The sequence below is a fragment of the Corythoichthys intestinalis genome, chromosome 6 (genome assembly GCF_030265065.1).
Source record: "Corythoichthys intestinalis isolate RoL2023-P3 chromosome 6, ASM3026506v1, whole genome shotgun sequence".
Taxonomy (NCBI): domain Eukaryota; kingdom Metazoa; phylum Chordata; class Actinopteri; order Syngnathiformes; family Syngnathidae; genus Corythoichthys; species Corythoichthys intestinalis.
In genome coordinates, this window is record NC_080400.1 from 46250321 (window position 1) to 46274029 (window position 23709).

At 39.7% G+C, this 23709-nt stretch overlaps 2 protein-coding genes across 6 annotated transcripts in view; both read left to right on the plus strand.

Annotated features, from left to right (window-relative positions):
* The first annotated feature begins 2099 nt into the window (after positions 1 to 2099).
* coq8b (coenzyme Q8B) lies at positions 2100 to 16563 on the plus strand. The gene is made up of 16 exons (XM_057839970.1): positions 2100 to 2216; positions 3579 to 3760; positions 5968 to 6109; positions 6537 to 6760; positions 6936 to 7002; positions 7079 to 7150; positions 7312 to 7431; positions 7521 to 7606; positions 8068 to 8208; positions 8283 to 8364; positions 9793 to 9886; positions 11915 to 12056; positions 12423 to 12530; positions 12627 to 12692; positions 12783 to 12869; positions 14410 to 16563. Coding segments are annotated over exons 1-16 (1920 nt in total). The 5' UTR covers positions 2100 to 2215; the 3' UTR covers positions 14716 to 16563.
* A 4984-nt stretch (positions 16564 to 21547) lies between these two features.
* Positions 21548 to 23709, plus strand: part of numbl (NUMB like endocytic adaptor protein) — a 124048-nt gene continuing 121886 nt past the window's right edge. For 2 of the 5 annotated variants that reach the window (XM_057838354.1, XM_057838356.1), the window contains exon 1: positions 21704 to 22021. Coding sequence is in view for 2 of the 5 variants with exons in the window: in XM_057838350.1 (XP_057694333.1) it covers positions 21613 to 21686 (74 nt within the window). In the remaining 3 variants the exon portion in view is untranslated. The other 3 variants (XM_057838355.1, XM_057838350.1, XM_057838351.1) reach the window with 3 other exon arrangements.

Below are 23709 nucleotides of genomic sequence, written 5' to 3' on the forward strand. Positions count from 1 at the left end.
TTGTGTTGAATTGTGCTAAATTAATAAATTTGCCTTGCCTTGCCTAGAAAAAAAAATCATCAGTAATCTGTACCCACAGTATACTAATCTGTACCCACAGTATATTAAAATACCCATAAAAAATATTTTTTCTACCCTGACACTAGGGGGGCTCAATAGTAGTTGGCAACAATGGACTGAATTTAGATGGGGAAAATTTCAATGAGTTTACAGCCATACTAACATGAGAAAAATTCAATGAAATCTAGGGAGAGCCATCAACTCATTGGCTGCCATTGATAGAGATAGATGTCTGATTCGTTTTGACTTGAAGGGCTGGAATGAGTGATCGATCATGTTTCTTTGCCATTGTGGGTGATAGACGTTTGATCCTTTTGAACTCTTGATTTCCTGCCAACCATACGCAGAGTTTCAGGCCGGGGTGGCATGGCCCCCCTGAGGCTGAAAAGTGTCATTGCATGTAATTGACTTTCCGATTTCTGATTTTAATATTAAGAGGTTTCCTGTAAAATATTATCTATAAAAGTTGAAAATTAAAATACCCGACCTGAGCCCCAAACTGTATAAATAGATAAATAAATAAATAAATAAATAAATAAATAAATAAATAAGGATCTAAGTACAACAAAAGAACATATTGCTAACTTACATAGCAAAAGTCCGCTAGTTTAAATGCAATGAAATGCTAATTTTTTTTTTTTTTTTTTACAATGCTCTTAACAAATGGTGCAAACACACATTCCCACAAAAAATGGCTAAATAAACCAATAAGCTAAATTACAAATGCAGAAAAAGTCGTCTTAACAGGGAGCAGCTGGATTCAACCATGTGAAATGACTTATGTCATATTCACTGTCGCCACTAGACGGCAGTGTAGCCACCCAAATCAGTAAAACGATTTGAACACTTTCAAAACAAACCTTTTCGAGGCCACTTTAATTAAATGAATACTCGAAGCAGCAAAATTTAATTTGAAACTTTTTTCTAATCGTATTACTCAAGTTAATTGATTAATCATTCCAACACTATTGTTATTACAGCAATACTTATTTTGTATGGGTTTTTTTTTTATTTATTATTTTTTATTAAGGATTGTTCCAAATAATTGAGGTCTTTATATTAGTGTATATTTTACTTAAAATGTACCTAACTGACTGCCTGCCATTGATAACGATAGAGATCCAATTTATTTAATCGGCAAGGATTGGCTGTGAAGCCTCATTTTTAACCCTTTTCGGGACAGCAGTCACTACAGTGGACATTGGGCAGCTATTCAATAGTTGACACTTAAAACCTTCAACCCTTTATAGAACAAGTTACTATAATTGGTAATTGAAAAATTAATATTATTATTTGACACGTGAACCCTTTAAGTGACTATAGTCTGGCACAAGGTATGACAAGTGACTATACTTGGTCATAAGATATTTTTAAAATTATCAATAATAATTATATTTTTATATGATTTTTTTAATGAATACATTTATAAATTAGTACAATTTTAACAAAAAACTAAGTTTAATTAAATTGATCGTTGAGAAGTGCACACAGATGCTCCCGAGCAAGACTTTTTTTTTTTTTTTTTTTTTTAATATCTTCATTTAAACGGGAAGAGTGGCTGTGATTGCTCATTTTTCGATGCCATTGACGTCCATTTCATTTTGACTGGGACAGGATAGCCGCAAACGATCGCTTACAACCCTCCCAGCTAAAATGGATTGGACGTCAAACGCCATCAATGGCAGCGAAACATGAGCAGTCACAGTCACTCTTCGTCATGGCTGCCGATGAGTTCATGTGACAAAATGTATATTTAAAATTGCAATCCAGAATACCTCAACATTTTGGTTTGCTACTATCATCCCGTAGTCATCGATTTTCTCACACTGGCTCCAACACGTGCGAGCCTCACTGACGTCCATTGGCCTTCTTTACATTTTAGTCCCTCCTTACAGTATATACTATTGGACATACCGTTAAATGTTGACGCCCTCCACCAAGATTCTGTCTCTTTCATTGGTCAAATCTCAACACTGCATCAGTCATGTTTTGTTATTATTATTTTTGGGAGATGTGATTGGATAGTTATGAGGTTTTTCCAAAACATCACTTCCGGTATCCCGTAACGTTGCAAAACATACATTTCCTTACTTACAGAGAACGACCTTAGAGGGTTGATCGTATCACGTATTTGGGATCGCAGCCATACTGTAAAAGTAAGTGTTTCAAATTAGTCATATGACATTCGTCCTTCTCCTACTGGTGCGTTAAACAATATGCCTAGCATGGATGCAGTTTATTGCAGTATTGTTAGCGATGGCTATAAGTGGCGAGATTATTAAGTGTATTCACTTGTACCTGTCGTACATAATGTGCCTGCACAAAACACATTTAATGGCATTCTACAGTCAACGTGCGGGCACGTGACATTATCAGCATGTAAACATTGAATATTTCCGGTGTTCATCCGGCAGAAAGATCACTATAAAACGCATTATTTTACACCAGGGGTGCCCAAATCCGGTCCTCGAGATCACCTATCCAGGTTGTTTTCCATGACTCCCTCCTTTAACATAGCTGCATTAAATGATCAGCTCATCAGCAAGTTCTGTAGAAACCTGATAACTATCCTGATTATTTGATTGGGGTATGCTGGAGAAGGGAGACATGGAAAATAGTCTGGACAGGTAATCTCGCGGACTAGATTTGGGCACCCCTGTTTTAGACCATACCAGTGGTGTCCAAACTCCAAACTATGGGCCGTGGCCCAACTGCGGCTGCTGCCCAGTTTTTACTGGCCTGCAAAAACTTATGAAAATACTGTATCATTGAATATGGACCGCACACGACTCTTTAATTCAGCCTACATTCTGTTCAACGTCTCAGTTTTAATACTAGATGGAGATAGTCACTCATGCAGTTGTTCTCCATTAGCTAAGAGGTCAAAACATGAGCGGCTGAAATCAATTTAGAAAACTACGGAGAAATTCGATTGTTGTTTTTGTTGTTGTTGTTGTTGTTTTTTTAAGTAAATTGCATTTAAAAAACCCAATCTGATAAATTGAGTTAATTTGGTTGTGATTTTCTTGATGTTTGACTTGACATTTTCTCTTTGTTCTGCAAAGTTTGTTTCAGCAGTATAAATATAAATATTTCATCTAGAAAGGCAGGCATTAAGTGAGCATGTTTCACTGCCCTGGACAGTGATAGACGTCCAATCCAATATGACTGGGGGCCTGACAGCGATTGAACTATCATCGCCGTTTGTCGCCATCAATGGCTGCCAATGAGTTAATTGGATTAAAAAAATACCGGCTCCGATCCTCTGTTTAACTAATGAAAGTGGAAGGATTTCAAGTTGGCCCTTGCATCCTCCGATTTTCGAGAAGCGGCTCTCAGAGAGAAAAAGTTTGGGCCCCCCTGCATTGTACAGTACATTAGAACATTTATAAATAAAGTAACAGCTATCACTTCTGAGTTATTTTTTCTGAAACAACATTCTGTAAAGGTACTGCAAGATTGTTGTTTTGCTTTTTCTCAGCCATTCTCTCTGTATAACTTTTGCACCTCTGCCACAGTGCTGTTGTCAGAGGTCTTGCAGGTCCTACGAGGGGCAAATAAAGTGGGATGTGCCCTGATCAACACCCAGGGAGAACAGCTCAGGTTCATGGCCTGCAACTCTTCACTGGGAGCAGGTGTAAAAGTTGCTCAGGAAATGGTGGAAGACCTGGTGGGAAAGTTCATGGGTGGCAGCAACACGGTAAGATTTGTTACGATGTATTTCCTTTTTGCAAATGTCCGTATTTTCAAGATGATGCAGTTAAACCACAATCTAATGGGTGATTCTCATGCAAGCTATGCATTATGGTAATGATGAAGAGCATTTACCAAAGCTAGCTAAACCCCTTCAGAGCCGCATTTTTCCTGCTGGGCCAAAAAAAAAAAAACTATCTGCGCTGATTTTTACTCTACTCAAACACCAGAATGAAGTGCAGTTTTTTTTGTTCGGGGATATTTCATGCTTTTATTGGCTATTTTTAATGTTAATGTGTTTTTAATGATAGATGAGCAGTTTTCATTATCCTTTTTTGAAGTTGCGTTTGGTCAGCCATTGTGAAAGAGCCAAAAATAGCAAAGAGGCCGTGCCAAACCTCATGATTTGATTTCGATGGATAAAGGTTCATCCAATCAGCTCCCAGAAGTGGTAATAGGAACTAAATTCAGTGTATTTATTGGTTTAGAGACGCAAACACGTTACGTCCTTCAGCAGCATGCTTAGGTCTGAAGGGGTTAAAATAGCAGAATGCTATGATTCAGTAACATTTTATCAACAGTTTGAGCTCCCTAATATTTTATTTACAGTAAAATGTCTTATTGATTAATGTCTAAAAACAGGTAATAATATTACACGTTATGGTAATGATCACCTTTGTATGTATATATTTCTATATAAAAGCAAAACTTGACAATTAACAGTATCAAAAAAGGCCAAAAAGTCTTACTTTGGAGCCATCTTTGTCTTGCCTTTTTTTATGGTGCATTATAGGTCAGAATAACTTATTTTAAAAAACACTGTAATTATGACGGGACCATGAACACAGCACAACAACAACAATGAAAGCTGCTTGTTTAGATTTTCCTCATATATATCTGAAAATCTACTGTCCAAAATACACTAATGGTGGCCACTTTCTGGAAACACTGACTTTAATTTAGGTTTTTTTCCGCTATTGTTATATATCAGACAAATTTAGTTCTTTGTTCCCTATCTACGACATCCGGACGGCTTCGAGGAAATTCTGGTCCACCATCCGGCGTCTGAGGAGAGGAAAGCAGTGCACCATTACCACTGTGTATAGTGAAGATGGTGTACTACTGACCTCGACTCGGGACGTCATGAGTCGGTGGGGAGAATACTTCGAAGGCCTCCTCAATTCCACCAGCACGCCTTCCTTTGAGGAAGCGGAGTCTGGTGACTCCGAGGTGGGCTCTTCGAGCTCTCGGGTTGAAGTCACTGAGGCGGTTGGAAAGATCCTCGGTGGCAAGGCCCCGGGGGTAGATGAGATCTGCCCGGAATTCCTAAAGGCCATGGTCCTCAGTCGGAAAAGGGTGGAGTGCCCTCTCCGGGTCGGGGATGAGATCCTGCCCCAAGTGGAGGAGTTCAAGTATCTTGGGTTCTTGTTCACAAGTGAGGGTAGGAGGGAGCGAGAGATCGACAGGCGGATCGGTGCAGCGTCTGCAGTAATGCGGACGCTGCACCGGTCCGTAGTGGTGAAGAAGGAGCTGAGCCGAAAGGCAAAGCTCTCGATTTACAAGTCGATCTACGTTCCTACTCTCACCTATGGTCACGAGCTGTGGGTCGTGACCGAAAGAACAAGATCCCGGATACAAGCGGCCGAGATAAGTTTCCTTCGCAGGGTGTCCGGGCTCTCCCTTAGAGATAGGGTGAGAAGCTCGGTCATCCGGGAGGAACTCGGCGTTGAGCCGCTACTCCTCCACGTTGAGAGGAGCCAGCTGAGGTGGCTCGGGCATCTGGTTCGGATGTCTCCTGGACGCCTCTCCGGAGAGGTGTTCCGGGCATGTCCCACCGGCGGGAGGCCCCGGGGACGACCCAGGACACGCTGGAGAGACTATGTCTCTCGGCTGGCCTGGGAACGCCTTGGGATCCCGCCGGAGGAGCTGGTTGAAATGGCTGGGGAGAGGGAAGTCTGGGCTTCCCTGTTAAAGCTGCTGTCCTGATATACGGAGCAAGCGGAATATAACGGATGGATTGATGGATGGATGTTCCCTTTCTTTTTTTTCACCTGATGACACAGGGCTTTCTGTGTAAAGTGTACTGCACTCTGTTCTTCTCCATTATTGGGGTATTTTAATAACGGCACGTCACAGACTTGGAAAGTTGTGGGGAAAGAGTTTATAATCTTTTTCTATTTTGTATCTCAATTAAATTTCCAAATATGTCCTCAGCAACAGTCAGTCAAAGAGGATGTCTTTCCTGACATGGAGGGCTGGGAAAATGTGGATCCTGATGAAGCTGCGAAATGGGCTGTGCGTTCAGAATTTCCTCCTGATGCTAATGACCAAACACAGACTGACAGTAGTGCTCCAGGTATTTTTAAAAATTTTTTAAAGACATTTATCATTCTTGATATACTTGATCATCATTATCATCATCGTCAGTATATCATTCTAGTTTTGAAAAACACAAGACATTTGATACTGGAACTTAGTTTACTCTTAGAACTCTGGGTACAAGTTGCCAAAACGTTTGCATGCCACTATACTCTTTTTATTGTTTTTCATTTAATTTCACAGTAGATACAGTAGAGGTAATTCAAAATACAATAGTCACCTTCTCCGTGATTACTTTTTCCTTACCTACATGTACTCAATAATTTGAAATAATAATAATAATTAGATATTCCCCTGTCACCTATTTTGGTTCGGTTGGACTATAGATAGTTCATTTGACATAATGGACATCGGTAAAGAACAGGCCTTGCTTTGATGCAAAGTATGCCATCTCTATACCTTAGGAGTGCATCGAGACCCACGGACAGATTCAGCAGGTCCAGGTTCAGCAGGTCCAGGTTGGCAAGGCCAAAACACACGCTTCCTCCACACGACTCTTTCCTTGCATCATAGATTCTACCACCAGACCAGATATGTCCATGATACAGTAGTGACCAGACTCACACCGGAAGATATCAAGAAGGCCAGGGAGGCCAAGCAGGGCTTGGTTAAACCTGTTCGACAGAGGGTGCGTTGAGTGACACACTGCAATACCAATTTTAAGGGTTATAGTCGAGTTCAAACTTTTAATTTTTAGCAACTGTTATTTTTAGTCTCAATTCTACAGTAAATAATATTAGTCTTTTTTTGTAGAGAATGTATAATAAACATTCTGCATAATTGTTGTTTTTGTATTATGTTAGCTTAATGAACGGGCCAAAGAGAGGAAGGTGCCTGCAACGAGAATTAGCAGACTGGTCAATTTTGGAGGTAAGAAGGATACTTAGTGTGTTTGGACTTGGGAAATTTGGCAAGCCACACATCATCGAACATATTTTTAACACAGGACTGGCGGTCGGTCTGGGAATTGGTGCCATTGCAGAAGTAGCAAAACAGTCACTGGGAGGCAAACAAAAAGGTAATTTCCTTCTGTCCTGACATTGGATTTTAGGCCGACAAGAAAATAAAATGCTAGGAGACAGGTTTAACCATTACTGGCATGAAATGAAATCTTGCAAAGTGAGTTTGTTCTGTTGTCCGACTTATCACTAACACATACTCTTCACTTTCTTTTTGGAGATATGAATGCCTTGCTAGACTCCCCACTTCTGTCAGAAGCCAATGCAGAGAGAATTGTCAACACACTCTGTAAAGTACGTGGAGCTGCACTTAAGATAGGACAGATGCTAAGCATACAAGGTACATACAGTACTACGCTTGTGAACTCACTGGATAGCAGTACATGCTCAGTTTTATCTGACAAGCTTTGTATATGTTTCGCTCTGCAGACAACTCCTTTATCAACCCCCAGCTTCAAAAGATCTTTGAGAGAGTCCGACAGAGTGCAGACTTCATGCCAATCTGGCAAATGAATGTGAGCAAAATAGATATCTTTCAAGCTTCATTAGGTTTTACTGGGAGCGTCCGTGCACAGCCACTTTCTCTAGGGATGCTCAATCTGATTCAAGTGTGGGCTCTTGCGCCAATTTTAAGGACGCTCAAAGAGCTGTTCTTAAGTAAAAACGGCTCATTATTTAATACAGAGACAAGACCATGACAGTAATCAGGCACTTTTAATGCTGCGATATCACAATATTGTGAATATTTTGACGCCAATATTTTTCACAACATCAACGGTAAAACCAAAATGAATCCACATTGGAAATTTTGAAATAGGTCAGCGATTCTCCAAATTTTCACTTCAAATCCGTTGCTCATTCAAGTAGTTTTACATTTTCCAGATCCAGTCGTAACTATTCACACACTTTCTGAGTCCAATTACGTATAGTGCATGTACTTTATTAGTCTAATTTTCCATTCCCACCACACTTTTAGAATGTTTTAGAGAAAGAGCTCGGTCCAGGTTGGAGAGAAAAGCTGTCATCCTTTGAGGACAAACCCTTTGCTGCTGCTTCCATTGGTCAGGTGCATCATGGAGTTTTAAAAGATGGCAGAGAAATTGCAATGAAGATCCAGGTAAGTTGCAATGTGACCACTGGCCACTGACTTTGTCTTAATCATTTTTGATTGTCTTTTTATGTCCTTTATAGTACCCCGGAGTGGCAGAGAGTATCCATAGTGACATTAACAACCTTATGTCAGTTCTTAAATTGAGCGTCGTACTACCTGAAGGTAACACCTGTTTCTAGTTTAAATGTAGATGCGAATTTAATCTGTAAATTATTATTTTTTTGCACCAGAGACTGCATAAATCCAAATCCAATACGTCGTCAGTGCAAAGTATACGAACAAACTGGTGTTGTATGTGGTTCTTAAAAAATTGCAAATTAAACATTTTTGTAGCAGTGGTTTGCAGTCTTTTTTTCTACGCTATCTCACAAACCCGAAACACACAAAGTATACTAGTCCTTCTCAAACCACTGGTAAATGGTTACCTGACCATGGCATTACAGTGCTCAATTGGCCTGCCAACTCTCCTGACCTTAACCCCAAAGAGGATCTGTGGGATATTGTGAAGAGGAAGTTGAGAGACACCAGACCCAACACTGTGGATGAGCTTAAGGCCGCTATCGAAGCATCCTGGGCCTCCATAACTCCTGAGCAGTGCCACAGTCTGAATGCCTCCATGACACGCCGCATTGAAGCAAAAGGATTCCAGACCAAGTATTAAATGCATAGCTGATATAATTAATTGAAGGTTGACTTTTCTTGTATTGAAAAACACTTTTTTTGTATTGGATGGATGAAATATGCTAAGTTTTTGAGATAGGGATTTTTGTTTTTTCTTGACTTTTATGACAAATATCCATATTAAAACAATAAAAGGCTTGAACTACTTCAGTTGTGTGTAATGAATCTTAGACATATGAAAGTGTAATATTTATCAGTACATCACAGAAAATAATGAACTTTATCACAATATGCTTATTTTTTGAGAAGGACTAGTATACTTTGTGTGTTTCGGGTTTGTGAGATAGTGTAGAAAAAAAGACTGCAAACCACTGCTACAAAAATGTTTGTTTAATTTGCAATTTTTTAAGAACCACATACAACACCTGTTTGTTCGTATACTTTGCATTGATGACGTATTGGATTTGGATTTATGCAGTCTCTGGTGCAAAAAAAAAAAAAATTACAGATTAAATTCGCATCATACATCACAGAAAATAATGAACTTTATCACAATATGCTAATTTTTTGAGAAAGACTAGTATTTTTAGCTCCGATTTAAATTTTTCGCATTATGTATCTTTAAAAAGGATCATCACATCTCTCATCAAGTCTGTAGTTTTAATCCCAGCAGTTTTAGTTTGCACCACGAGGTGGTGCTGTGGTTTCAAATCCAATGCCTTGACATTATTGTTGGACTCCTATCCAGTAGTAATTTCTGGACAGCTCATTAATTCATTTTTAGTACCACAGGAATGAGGATACTTTTGCTGAATTCACCCCAAATTTATTTATCTTAACCTGTACATCTTTTATTGAGTTTCATGATTTGCTTAGATACTGATACTACATAGTTGCCTTTGAAGACAATCATGATGCCTTTTCTTTGATAAACAATGCTTCATTTTGCATGGATTTATTCTTTTTCAGGGCTCTTCGCAGACAGCAGCTTGGAGGTTCTTCAGCGAGAACTGGCATGGGAGTGTGACTATGAGAGGGAAGCTGAGTGTGCCAAGAAATTCAGGTAAGTTTGTGTATTTGATTTTTTATTTGTATAATTTTTTTCCACTAAGGTCCACCAGCCCTGAGATCCTAAAATATTAGTATGCTTCGAGCCAACATTGAGTACAACACTTATTCCTTGAAGATTCCATGAGATGACAGCATGAATATTCATGAATGTATACATATGCATGATATGAAACATTGCTTCACCTGATTGCACCTCATCATGAAGTGAATGAAGAGATGGAGTTAGTGTGTTGAAAACCTTGAAGATGGAAACGCACAATATGTGAAAGCCCAACTATTTGTTTTTAATCTTTAAAAATAAACATTTTCTGCTGTATTTGTAGATCTAGTTTGTCCTTGCTTGGGTATAGTCTTTGTTTGAATTCTTGAATTCACCTTGACAGCACAGAAAATAGTTTTTAAGGGAGACTTTAAACAATTGGCGACCAAGTCATAGGATAGAAAGTTTCAACAATATGGGATTTTATTTTTAATATGAATATTACCCCAAGATGTTTTTTTGGGATCGGTAAGATACTGTCGGTAAAAGTTACATGAAAATATGTTCCACTGCTTTTTTCAGGTGGTGTAAGTGCAATGAATTGCACATTCATTTTTGATGCTGCAAATCTTTATAAAGGTCCAGCTCTAGATTATGGAAATATCATATACATCATAATGATATTGACGGAACACTGGGCGTGTGGCCGATTAATAAGGGCCCTGCATTGTTGGCGTGGCCGTCAAAGCTGACAGAGTGGAATCCCAGACAAAGAGCTTTTTTCGTTGAAAATTCTTGGAATAAATGCTTAAATCCCAAAATTATTTATAGATATGGACGTAAAACAGTCTCGGTTCTTGGTTAAAAGCAAAAAAAAACAAAGACGTGCAGTTAGCATTTATTTTACGTAAATATGTCGAAGTACGATGCTAGTCTGTCTGTCAGTGTGGCGGCCGCCATATGTAAACAGCTTTTCTGGTGAAAATTCTTGTGAAGATATGCTTAAATCCCTGAATTCTTTATAGATATGGATGTAAAAGAGTCTCGATTCTTGGTTAAAAGCAAAAAAAAAAAAAAACACAAAAAAACTGCAGTTAGCATTTATTTTATGTAAATATGTCGAAGTATGATGCTAGTCTGTCAGTCAATGTGGTGACCGCCATATGTAAACAGAGCTTTTCCGGTGAAAATTCTTGTGAATAAATGCTTAAATCCCTGAATTCTTTAAAGATATGGACGTAAAACAGTCTCAATTATTGGTTAAAAGCAAAAAAAAAAACAAAAAAAAAAAACGTGCCGTTAGCATTTATTTTACGGAAATATGTCGAAGTACAATGCTAGTCTCTCAGTCAATGTGGTGGCCGCCATATGTAAACAGAGCTTTTCTGGTGAAAATTCTTGTGAATAAATGCTTAATTAAATCCCTGAATTCTTTATAGATATGAACGTAGAACAGTCGCGATTCTTGGTTAAAAGCAAAAAAAAAAAAAAAAAAAAAAAAACGCAGTTAGCATTTATTTTACGTAAATATGTCGAAGAATGATGGTAGTCTGTTAGACAATGTGGCGGCAGCCTTAAAACGAGCTTTTTACGTAAAAAATTCTTGTGAAAAAAACAAAAAACATAATAATTACCTTGAATTCTCGAACAAATGACTCCTGGACAATCCTTCCTGTTTGTATGCAGTACAGCTTTCGTACTTTTTCAACATAAATGTCTCTGCAACCGACTGCGAATAATTGAAGCGGATTGTGGGGTGGCCCCCTACTTGAAGGCATTGCACAGTGAAGGTCGAATCTGACACGTCAAAATCATTATGAAGTTTATGGAAATATTTTCTCTTTAATTCATTCTTTATTTATTTACCACTTGCCTGTGGGTTGCAGAGATGCATCAAATTCAGGCATAAAAAAATAAAAGAAAATGTAGGCATGTGGCACCCACTTTGCAATGTACATTTTTGCAATGATTTGTCATACACTAGAGTCAGGAGACTGTTTAGAATTGCATTGTACTGAATGTTGTATCCATGGCCTCCAGATCACTGCTGGAGGGAGACAATTTTTTCCAGATTCCTGAGGTGATCGATGAACTGTCTACACGAAGAGTGCTGGCAATGGAGCTGGTGCAGGGGGTTCCGTTAGACTGCTGCGTGGACTTGGACCAGGAGACCAGAAACCAGGTTTGACCTGATTCAACCCTTTTTAAATATACAGTAAAGAAGATGGGTTGATGTGGATAAAATGGGCCGTGTCTTTATGACATTGTGGAGGTGGAAGAATGCAATTTCAGTAACATTCCTTATATGCAACTGAATAGAAAAGAGTTGGGTCAATTGTAATGTCAAAAATGTATCAAGCCAGCCAAATATTTAACTCAGTTTTTTTACAGGATTCAGAGGCAACAAGCTACAGGACGAAATCAGAAAAATAAAAATAAAATATTTACAGAAGATTAAAATGACTAATGAGAGTTATCAGACCATACAAAAACATGACTCTTTTAGTATTAAGTATCAAACACTCATACTTCCTTCTGAAATTTTCAGATCTGCTTCAACATCCTCCAGTTGTGTCTCAGGGAGCTTTTTGAGTTCAGGTTCATGCAGACAGACCCCAATTGGGCCAACTTCTTTTACAATTCAGAAACAAACAAGGTAAAATACGACTGGTACATTTACTCATCTTAAATTAATGAAATGCTGATTTGTTTAAAATGAAATTCATTTAATACGAAAACAAAATGCCTATAGGTGGTTCTGTTGGATTTTGGAGCATGCAGAGATTACCAAGAATCATTTACAAATGACTACATTGAGGTAAGATTGATGAAAAATATGACGTGTCATTAGGATTTATTTAATTTACGTTTAAAAGTGAGTGCTAATTTGTGTGACAATTGTATGCAGGTAGTGCACGCAGCTTCTGTAGGTGATCGAGATACTGTTCTCTCCAAATCCAAAGACCTGAAGTTCCTCACAGGTTTCGAGACCAAGGTAGGATCAAATAGTTTCAAAAGCCCTGGACCAAGGTAGGATCAAATAGTTTCAAAAGCCCTGGTCATTTATTTTTCACAAGGTTTAGACAACAGCTAGCTCTATTTTTAAATAACCACATCCCATTCCTCTGCTTGGCTGTCAGATTTCATTATCCCTACTCAATTCTGTTTCTGAAGTGCACATTTTAGCGAAAGACTAAAAACTTGTTACGGATTAATGTGTCCATGTCTTGTCTAGGGCTGCAGCTATCGACTATTTAAGTAATCGATTAATCTATCGATTAGTTAGTTCGAGTAATCGGATAACAAACATTTAATGCATTGTGGAATAAATTTTAGGAGATGTATAGCAGAAACAAGTGTTTATGTCTGCATTACCATTTACTTTGGCTTGCTAAGATTGCACTTTCAAAAGCGCATTTCTTCGAATACAAAATGAAATACATGAGTAATTCTTCAAACGATGCAGAATTGCTCTTTCATTTCACAAGAGCAATAAATGGATTTAAAAATGAATTGAAATACCTGAGCTTAGTCTCAGCAGTATATAAAATGAATAAATGAGGATCTGGCTAACAGAAGTCCGCTAGCTTAAATGCTATAAAATGCAAACTTTTTTTTTTTTTTTTTTTTTTTTTTTTTTTTTTACAATCCTCTTAATCCTTTCAGACCTGCATATTTTTCTGCTGGGGGAAAAAATCTGTGCTGATTTTTACTTAAACACCAGAACAAGGTGCATTTTTTTGGTCAGGGATATTTCATGCTTTGGTTATTTTTAATGTTAATGTGTGTTTGATCAGAAATGAAAACATTACATTATCATTTTTTAAGTTGCCCATTTTCAAAGAGCCAAAAATAGCAAATAGGGCGTGCCAAACCTCATGATTTGATTTCGATGGGTAAAGTTTCATCTACTCATCTCCCAGAGGTGGCAATAGCAACTAAATTCAGTGTATTTATTGGTTTAGAGATGCGTCATGTCCTTCAGCAGCTCTGAAGAGGTTAACAAAACGTTCAAACACATATTCTCATAAATAAAAACGCCAAAATATACTTCTTAACTAAATAACGAATGCAAACAAACATATTAGTTCAAACAAAAACTTACCTTATGTTGGTTTTAACCGGCAGCAGCTGGATTAAGCCATGTTAAATAAGTTATGGCATAGTCACTGTTGCCACTAGAGGACAGTGTATCCACCCAAATCAATGAAAGTAAATGCAACACTTTCAAAGTAAACCATGACAACACCACTGTAATTACACGAATCCTTGAAGCAGCAAAATTTGATTCAAAGCTTTTTCCTAATCGAATTGCTGGAGTTAATCTTTGCTGCACTAGTCTTGTCATAGACCGAAAGAAGTGAGACTGATGATCTGTGTGTACTGTGTGTGGGGGTTGCGTGTTTGAGATTGTGATCAAAGACCCCTAGTTGAATATCAATGGCCTGACCTCTCAAATGTCCTTAAGGGTAAAAGGTGAAGAATTCCCATTAAGTCAAGTTTATTCCACAATCTCTCCTGTATTTTTTCACCAGGCTTTCACAGACGCTCATGTGGAGGCAGTGATGATTCTTGGTGAGGCTTTTGCATCCTCTGAGCCCTTTGACTTTGGCACCCAAAGCACTACGCAACGCATCCAGAGCCTCGTCCCTGTCATGTTGCGACACCGCCTGACTCCTCCACCAGAAGAGACTTACTCTCTCCACCGCAAGATGGCCGGCTCCTTCCTCATCTGTTCCAAACTGAAAGCACGCATACCGTGCAAGGACATGTTTCTGGATGTGTACAACGCCTACAACATGAGGAGGCAAGCTCAGAAGGCAGCACAGGCAAACGCTTAGTCAACCTCCGGGAAATTTGCAGTCATGAAGGCTGGAGAATAACATTCTCTCTGAACATGTGTTGTGCATTTATAAGTACTGTGTATATTTTAACCTCTCGTCTCAGTTTGGCTACTGACTGGTTGGTGTATGGGTATGATATTGATTTTACTCCCAAGGTTCCACTAAGCTCTCAGGCTGTACTTTCATGTTCTAAACAATTAAATGAACATTAAAATTACAACATAATATTTGTTTGGCAGCCTAGTGGAACCTTTGGTCGACACAAATCTCAGATTATTTGTGTGGAGTTACATGTTCTCCTGTTGCTTGTGTGGGATTTTTGTTTTCCTCTCACATTGCAAAAGCATCTATGGTAGATCAAATAGACTCTAAATTGCTCACAGTTGTGAACATGAATAGGGTGTACTTTGCCACTTGCCTAAAGTTGGCTAAAATAGGCTCTGTGATCTGACTGGGACAAGAGGCAGAAAATATGTGGCTGGAGGAATAACGGTTTTGTAGGCTGTGGAACCTGAGAAAGTTTCGCTTGCTTGTGCGACTGTGTTAATTGGAAATCGATAATCATTTTGGAATTATCTATTTGTTGATCCGTTTAAATTGGCTTGCTTGCCGTTGGCAAACCTAAATGTGGAGTCCCCAGGCCATCTTTTTTTTGTTTGTTTTAAGAGAAGAACAAACATTTGCCCTGTTGCACAGCTTTCACTAGCATGCATATATTGTGGAATAACACTGTATTCCAAAGATGTGTCTTGCATAGCTGCGTTTACCATATATTACCCGGTGGCCCCGGCAGTTGTTTGTTCAAAATATACAGTAGAGTGTCATGAAAAAAAATGCTTCTTCATATTTCTTACACTATTTAAAATGGGCTGATGTGTCCCAGAGGCATGTGTTAAGCATGGTAGGAGGGAGATAATACAAAGAATGAGTTAAGTATGATTTAAAAAATTTAACTCTTGCAGGAAAAACATGCCAAAATTAAAATATTTACAAACACACTGTACTTTTTTACTCCACATATTGCCTCATGTGGCTGTAATTCTGCAGAGTGGGTCGTCCCGTGATCAAGGGGTCTAAATCCCAGTTCCGAAAGTCTGCTGTTTGTATGTTTTACAGTGGAAACTCAGTTGCCTTACTTGGTTAATGGTTTGGTTTATGCCTACACCCTGTCTCTCACACACATATTCAGGTATGCCATGGTGGACATTTTAGATGAGTTGTTGGTGGCTATTGTATTTCTATTTGCAAGGGTCCTTCCCTGACCACACAAATCAAGGCAAAAATGCCTACAAGTGACACAACGTGACAAAACTCGAAAGAAGGGAAACATTTAGTATACAGTACTTCCCATTCCTCTACAAACCTCAAAGTTGTTTTACACCATTTTAAGTACTGATACGTTTACAGGACACCTGGCATTTCTGGGGTGGTGGGGTGGGTTGAGAGGGGTTAGTTTAAAAATATGGCTTGGCTTGATGTATACTCTATGTAATCTTGACCTCTTACATACAGCCATCCTTCTCTGTCCACAGCGGGCTGAAATTAGTCTGCCGTCACTGCGTGGAATATAGCGTGAATGCAGCATAATCTACAAGGCCTCATGTTATTTTTAATGAACTGTGAAATAAAGATTTTAATGTCTGTAAAAGCTTTATTGTTTGGGAAAATTTGGAAATTAAGCTTTGTTATATCAATGCTCACTCAGTGTGTGACAAATAATCTTTGGAAGCTGTTTTTGACCACCATGCTCCGCTGATAATGGTATAGATTTGGAGATGTTTAGAATCATCTTGGCTAATGTATTGGACAATTTAGCCAATGCCAGCAACAAAGACGCAATCTCAGATATTTTTAGCTTCAAGGTAAAGTTGTCTTTGCTTTTAAATAAAGAGGAAAGTGCTGCCTTGAGTTGCTAATCCATAAGCACTTTCATGCTGACATTACAGCTACACTTTGTATGTTCTATCCTCAACAACACAGCTGCTGTATTGGCCTCCGACACCAGGTGCTATAAAATGGTGACCATGTACACGCACGCCTGTCTTCATATCCATTAGCAATTTATTCCCTCGCTTCAGTGGGCCTTTTTTCTGCAAATAATAAGAAAGGTGAATATTAGTCTTTCTTTCTAAACAACATAGGATTCAATAACTGACATATTAAGAAAGAAGGGTTACTTGTTTTACTGTAGTCTTATCTTTGTGTGTGGTGATCCATTTCTTCCTGTTCGGATGAGAACCTGAATCCCAAAAGTTCATACTTTCATAAGTTCATACACACACACACACCACACACAGCAATTCTGGTTATGACATCACAACCAGAATTGATGACAAAGTTTAGCTTTCTAGTGCTGCGCTAACTAGTTCATGTTGACAGAATGACAGAACGGTCACACAGTAATAATAGAATAGAAAGCCAATGGATAGCAGACTGGCAGACTGCAAAAATCTGAAGCTCATTCCAGATGTGACATTGTCTTCTGTTTATAGATTTTAATCTCGGGTTTTTGCCTTCCTGTGTGGAGTTTGCATGTACTCCCGGTACTTTCCTCCCACATCCAAAAACATGAATCGTATACTGATTGAACACTAAATTGACCCTAGCCGAGGAACAATACCTATAGGGACCTTAGGTATGTGTGTGTGCGTGAATGGTTGTTCGTCCGCCCCTGCCCTTCGAATGACTGGCAACAGAATCAAGGTGTACCCCGCCTACTACCGTAGTTAGCTGGGATAGGCTCCAGCACCCCGCACGAGCCTTGTGAAGATAAGCGGCTTGGAACATAAATGAAATGTATCGACAAGTTTCCTGAACGAAATACGGGCGGCGCCGTCTTGGAAAATTTCTGTTCTGAATTTTAAAGTTAAAACTGCAAAATCAAACCAGAGGAACCCTCAGAATCTCGAAAAATGGATTCAGCACGACGTAGAGACTCAGAGACTTACCGTGCTGTGCGTAGAAGCGCCTGTATACAGTGGGGCAAATAAGTATTTAGTCAACCACTAATTGTGCAAGTTCTCCCACTTGAAAGTATTAGAGAGGCCTGTAATTGTCAACATTGGTAAACCTTAACCATGAGAGACAGAATGTGGGGGAAACCACCCCAGAAAATCACATTGTTTGCAAATCATAGTGGAAAATAAGTATTTGGTCAATACCAAAAGTTCATCTCAATACTTTGTTAAGTACCCTTTGTTGGCAATAACGGAGGCCAAACATTTTCTGTAACTCTTTACAAGCTTTTCACACACTATTGCTGGTATTTTGGCCCATTCCTCCATGCAGATCTCCTCTAGAGCAGTGATGTTGTGGGGCTGTCGTTGGACAACACGGACTTTCAACTCCCTCCACAGATTTTCTATGCGGTTGAGATCTGGAGACTGGCTAGGCCACTCCAAGACCTTGAAATGCTTCTTACGAAGCCACTCCTTTGTTGCCCTGGCTGTGTGTTTGGGATCATTGTCATGCTGAAAGACCCTGCCACGTCTCATCTTCAGTGCCCTTGCTGATGGAAGGAGATTTTTACTCAAAATCTCTCGATACATGGCCCCATTCATTCTTTCCTTCACACAGATCAGTCGTCCTGGTCCCGTTGCAGAAAAACAGCCCCAAAGCATGATATTTCCACCCCCATGCTTCACAGTGGGTATGGTGTTCTTCGGATGCAATTCAGTATTCTTTCTCCTCCAAACAGGAGAACCTGTATTTCTACCATTAAGTTCTATTTTGGTTTCATCTGACCATAACACATTCTCCCAGTCCTCTTCTGGATCATCCAAATGCTCTCTAGCGAACTGCAGACAGGCCTGGATGTGTACTTTCTTCAGCAGGGGGACATGTCTGGCAGTGCAGGATTTAAGTCCCTGGCGGCGCATTGTGTTACTGATAGTAGCCTTTGTTTCTGTGGTCCCAGCTCTCTGTAGGTCATCCACTAGGTCCCCCCGTGTGGTTCTGGGATTTTTGCTCACCGTTCTTGTTATCATTTTGACGCCACGGGGTGAGATCTTGCATGGAGCCCCAGATCGAGGGAGATTATCAGTGGTCTTGTATGTCTTCCATTTTCTGATAATTGCTCCCACAGTTGATTTCTTTACACCAAGTGTTATACCTATTGCAGATTCAGTCTTCCCAGCCTGGCGCAGGTCTACAATTTTGTCTCTGGTGTCCTTCGGCAGCTCTTTGGTTTTGGCCACAGTGGAATTTGGAGTGTGACTGACTGAGTTTGTGGACAGGTGTCTTTTATACCGATAATGAGTTAAAGCAGGTGCCATTAATATAGGTAACGAGTGGGGCCTCGATAGACCTCGTTAGAAGAAGTTAGACCTCTTTGACAGCCAGAAATCTTGCTTGTTTGTAGGTGACCAAATACTTATTTTCCACTCTAATTTTGAAATAAATTCTTTAAAAATCAAACAATGTGATTTTCTGTTTTTTTCCGCATTCTGTCTCTCATAGTTGAGGTTTACCCATGTTGACAATTACAGGCCTCTCTAATCTTTTCAAGTAGGAGAACTTGCACAATTGGTAGTTGACTAAATACTTATTTGCACCACTGTATATACTGTATAAAGAAAAATAGTATGTAATTCTTTATTATTGCAGATATTGATCGTGATAAAACATTTGGACAACATGATTCTATTTCTTGTTTTATTTAAAATGATTGGTGCAGGAGCAAAACAGGTCAATAAATCACAATTTATAAAATTATTAGAAAAGTATTAACAAAGGTTGAGCATACGAGGAATGTGTTATCAGACAGCAGAGCTTAAGGGAGGCTCGCCAAACTTTCACCCAACATTACTGAGACCCTCGACGGCCTCCAGACGGGCACTTTCTCCCACTGTCCATGGTAATTCCAGCTCCAATAGTGTATTTTAAAGTTGCTGCAGGTAAAAAGCTCGTAGTTGGATCTTGGGATCGAGATGGCGGTCCGCCGCGAGGTGAGCCACCGTCTCCCAGCCCCAGCCTCTCGGCCGCCCCCTGGGTAGAATGCACGCAGTCTCGATATATGTCCATCAACGTACAGTAAGTGTTGTTGTGAGGCACGTCAATGTGTCTTCCCTTGCCTAACAGTGTTTTCCACCTGTAAACAAACGAACAAAAAACTTGTAACACTTGCTTTTATGCGTTCACATAATTGTGCCATGCTACACGCACAGATTAGCCACAGGCTAGCAACAGATAGAGCAATTGTAGTAAATAATATAAAAAATCATCTTAATTACAATCATTATCGTAATAACAATATCAAAGGCAACAAGTCGTTTCATGCACAAGATTTTATTTTCATTTCATTATTTTTTGGAGCACCGGACACATGAAAATGCAATGATAGGAAGAACATACCTTCCATCACACAACGGCAACACAGCTAAAAAAAACACCCGGTCTTCGTGGTGGCACGAGCTTGTACCCTGTCGGGATGATTGATGGTAGATGGATGCAGTATTTCCAAATTGTCTTTTTTTAAGGGATTTTGATTAGTAATGTTACTCCAGCTTCACTGTTATTCTGGATTCTCGCAGTCGGCGTGATATCACGATGACGTCATCTCGCATAGCAACGTGTCGCCATTTTGAGAGGGGGGCATGCACAGGTAAACATCCATGGACAAATGTTGTCTGAAATTCATATATTTCAGCTGTGTTTTGTGTCGATACAACTTAAAATTAGCGCGTATTGACCTGCAAATCTGGCCATACAAAGTCGCAGCTGATAGCTGGATAAACAATCCAAAGGAATTGCCTGCAGTGGAGTTCGGAAACATCTACAACTACCTCATAAAGTCACCCAGTAAGTTGACCTTTATCAATTAAGTGGAATGTGTACTGTGTGGAACTAAGAAAACTGGCAGTATATATGGAGTGATTATTTCTGCCGTAACCGGTAATTCGCCTCCAAGCGTTATTTAGCCGTGAATACGTTACGGCAAAATAACCAATTCCCACCAGGCCAATAATATACCGATTGACCGATCAGAGCAGTTCATGGCAAAAGAAAAATAACGCTTTGTGTGTTTTCGGTTCCAGTAATAATAACCGCTGGCTAGTCTATTGAATTCTAGCAACTAATTGGGGCAAAAAAAAAAAATCGTAGTTTACTCACCAGTAATAAAATGCCGGTTGCAAACGTAAATGTGCCTGGTCCACGGAACCGTCTTCTTTTACTGTTCCACGATTGATTGCTTTCAGCCAATAGCTTGTCCTTTTCTTCTCGCGAGGAAGAATGAAGAACTTCAAATGCGGCTCCGAACTCTTCCTTGTGTTACAACCCGCAACACGGCAACTTTTAGTCATTCCGACGGAAAAAAGACCGCAAGTAAGACAAACGTTCAATGCGTTTGTACTACAATGCACGACAGAGCAACCGCATGTGACTCGTGTTTTGCCCCCATTTCAATATGGCGACGCTTTGTTGTGGCTGGTGACGCCATTAATGCCCGGATGTCCGACTGCGAGAATACAGAAATTGGAAAACGGAAGTTGCGAGCAGAAATAAATAATATAATAAATAAATAAATAATAAATAAGCAGAAGTAAAGTGGAATTACCACGGAAACCTGTCTATAAGAAAGGTAAACGTTTTTCAAGGATTTTTTTTTCTGATGATAAATAATGCAAATACGAGAATGCGAATGAAAAATAGAATAACAAACTTATGTTTAAACCCAGGTCTGGAATAATGTACCGCCGTCCCCTCTTCATACCAGTGTGTTTTCCCTCAATGTGTACTACTGTATGTACTATAAGTGAGGTGACGTCAAGCGGAGTCAAGACACAGTGGGCGGTTTACCGCACAGTGGCGCAGTGGAGCGATGGAAACACGCCTGCGTTTTACCCCCTTTTCCCTGTCCTTTCTGGAAAACATCAATGGGAAGTGTGGATTTGCATGTCCGGCCGCGTGTGCCAATGGGCGCACTGGGAAGGCAGACTTAGCGGGTGGAGCCGGAGGGGAGCAGCCCAGTAAGTGCACACGCAGTGAACAGGCAAAGCATCCGAGCATTACAGTTTAAGAACCACACGGGGCAACACTAACCCGAAAGCCTCATTTTCTCGTGCTTTTTAGCTTCAATGCGTGCGTAAGGTTGTGTTGTTGTAATGCCGTGTTTAGGTGTGTGCGTGTATGAGTGAGAGAGTGCCAGCCTGCTTGAGTAACGCCTAACCCGACCCCGTACTTTGCCGTCTTATAGCGGGTGGAGAAGATATTTGGCATCTTGGGAAATATCACAGAATTCTCTTTTTGATACATTCTCGCGCTGGATTTACTGAGAGGAGACGATCATCCGTCGTTCTTGTGGGTGAGTTGGCTGAATGCAGTGCAATATGACATCCCTTTTACTGCCCGACAATGAATGAGCTTGTATAGATGTAACAATAGCACGATCTACTTAGAAATCGGAGTGGAGACTGAGAGTGGTTGTAATTGGATGGGCAATTTGCATCTCCAATTTTCCAGTCGCGTGTGTACAGTGATTGGAAATGTGACCCTGCCGGAATGTTTTTACTCCAACATGAAAGAAAAATAACTACTTCAACTTTGCTTTGCATTTAAAAAGAATAGTTCACCTATGATATATGAAAATCCATAAAGGATCTTAATTGTTTTTTGGCTACCATATCCCCTGTTGTTGCTTGTGAGTTTCTTCATAATGAAACTATATTTCTGTTGATTGGTATTGCTTTATTTCTGCGGGTTGAGCCCATTTCCTTACTGAGATTCGTCACTAAAAAACCACAATCCTACACTTTAATTGCCTACGACTATTGTTCTACCTGTTTGAAGTTTCTGCACCTGTCAACTTGTATTTCACTCCCAGGCCTTGTCATATAATCCCCAATTTACTAGTTTGTTTCTGAAGAAAGGCTTGTAGCATCATATATTGTGGATCATAGTAAGAGCTCAGTAATTATTTTTATTATCATTATTATTGCTGTGAGATGCAAGACATGTTACTTCTGTGTGTATCAGGGCTTCCATTAAAGGCGGATGTCTTTCAGTAGGGGCAAAGGAATATGTACATACAGTTCCATTGTCTGTAGACATCCATCTGTTCCATAACCTGACATTTCTTCGAGAGTACTGGTGTTCTGGGGGTGGTCTGACCCATTGCTCGGAAAAGCAGAAGAGAATCCCATGCTGTGCAAGAAAAGTAGATGCAGGATTTAGGCCACCCTAGCCCACAGGGGACAGACCACCTGTGAAGACAGCTTCTGGATCTAACAGGGGAGTGACATATTAAACTGGGAGAGAAGAAAGTGAGAGGTGTCGCTAACTCTTGAGTGCAAATACACATGGGTAAGCTTTAGTGTGTAGATGATGTACTATTGAGCGCCTTGAAAGGTGGAAAAGCGCTATATAAGTATAACACCATTTACCATTTACTATAGGTCTAGAAGTGAGGTTAGCTTTCGAACAGCTCACTTCAGAAAGTTAAAGGGCAGGTTTTATGGTCAATTAGCGTTTGTTCATCTTATACTTCAACACAAAGGTGAACATTTTACAGTAGTCTCCTGTGTTGCATGACATTTTTACATTATACACTAATATAGAGTAATGAAAAAGCATGGTTGTATATGAGGAGCAGCAGTTTATGGGTATGTGAGTAATGTGTTTATTTATTTATTTATTTTGTGTTGTCGCTGCCTGATACTGTCCTGACATGTGTTGTAGCCTACAGCCATATTTTAGGGTTAGAGAAAAAGGTTTCTTGTGTGAGTGTGTGTAAACATTGATCGCGGTTACTGTATACATATTTGGGTTTAATTAAGGTTATGTTTCCAAACAATAAATTGGTGCTCTGGTCTGGAATAAAGCAAAAACATGATACATGGTTATGTTTCGTATTGCGCATATGGTCCTGATTCATACTACTGTTAGGTTGTGCGTGAGCAGGAAGGGATCCCAATGCAGACAACTTCTGGCGAGCAGTATTTTATTAGCAATCGCGAGAAGAGCGTGGCGGGTGGAAGTTTGCTTGGCTCGGGG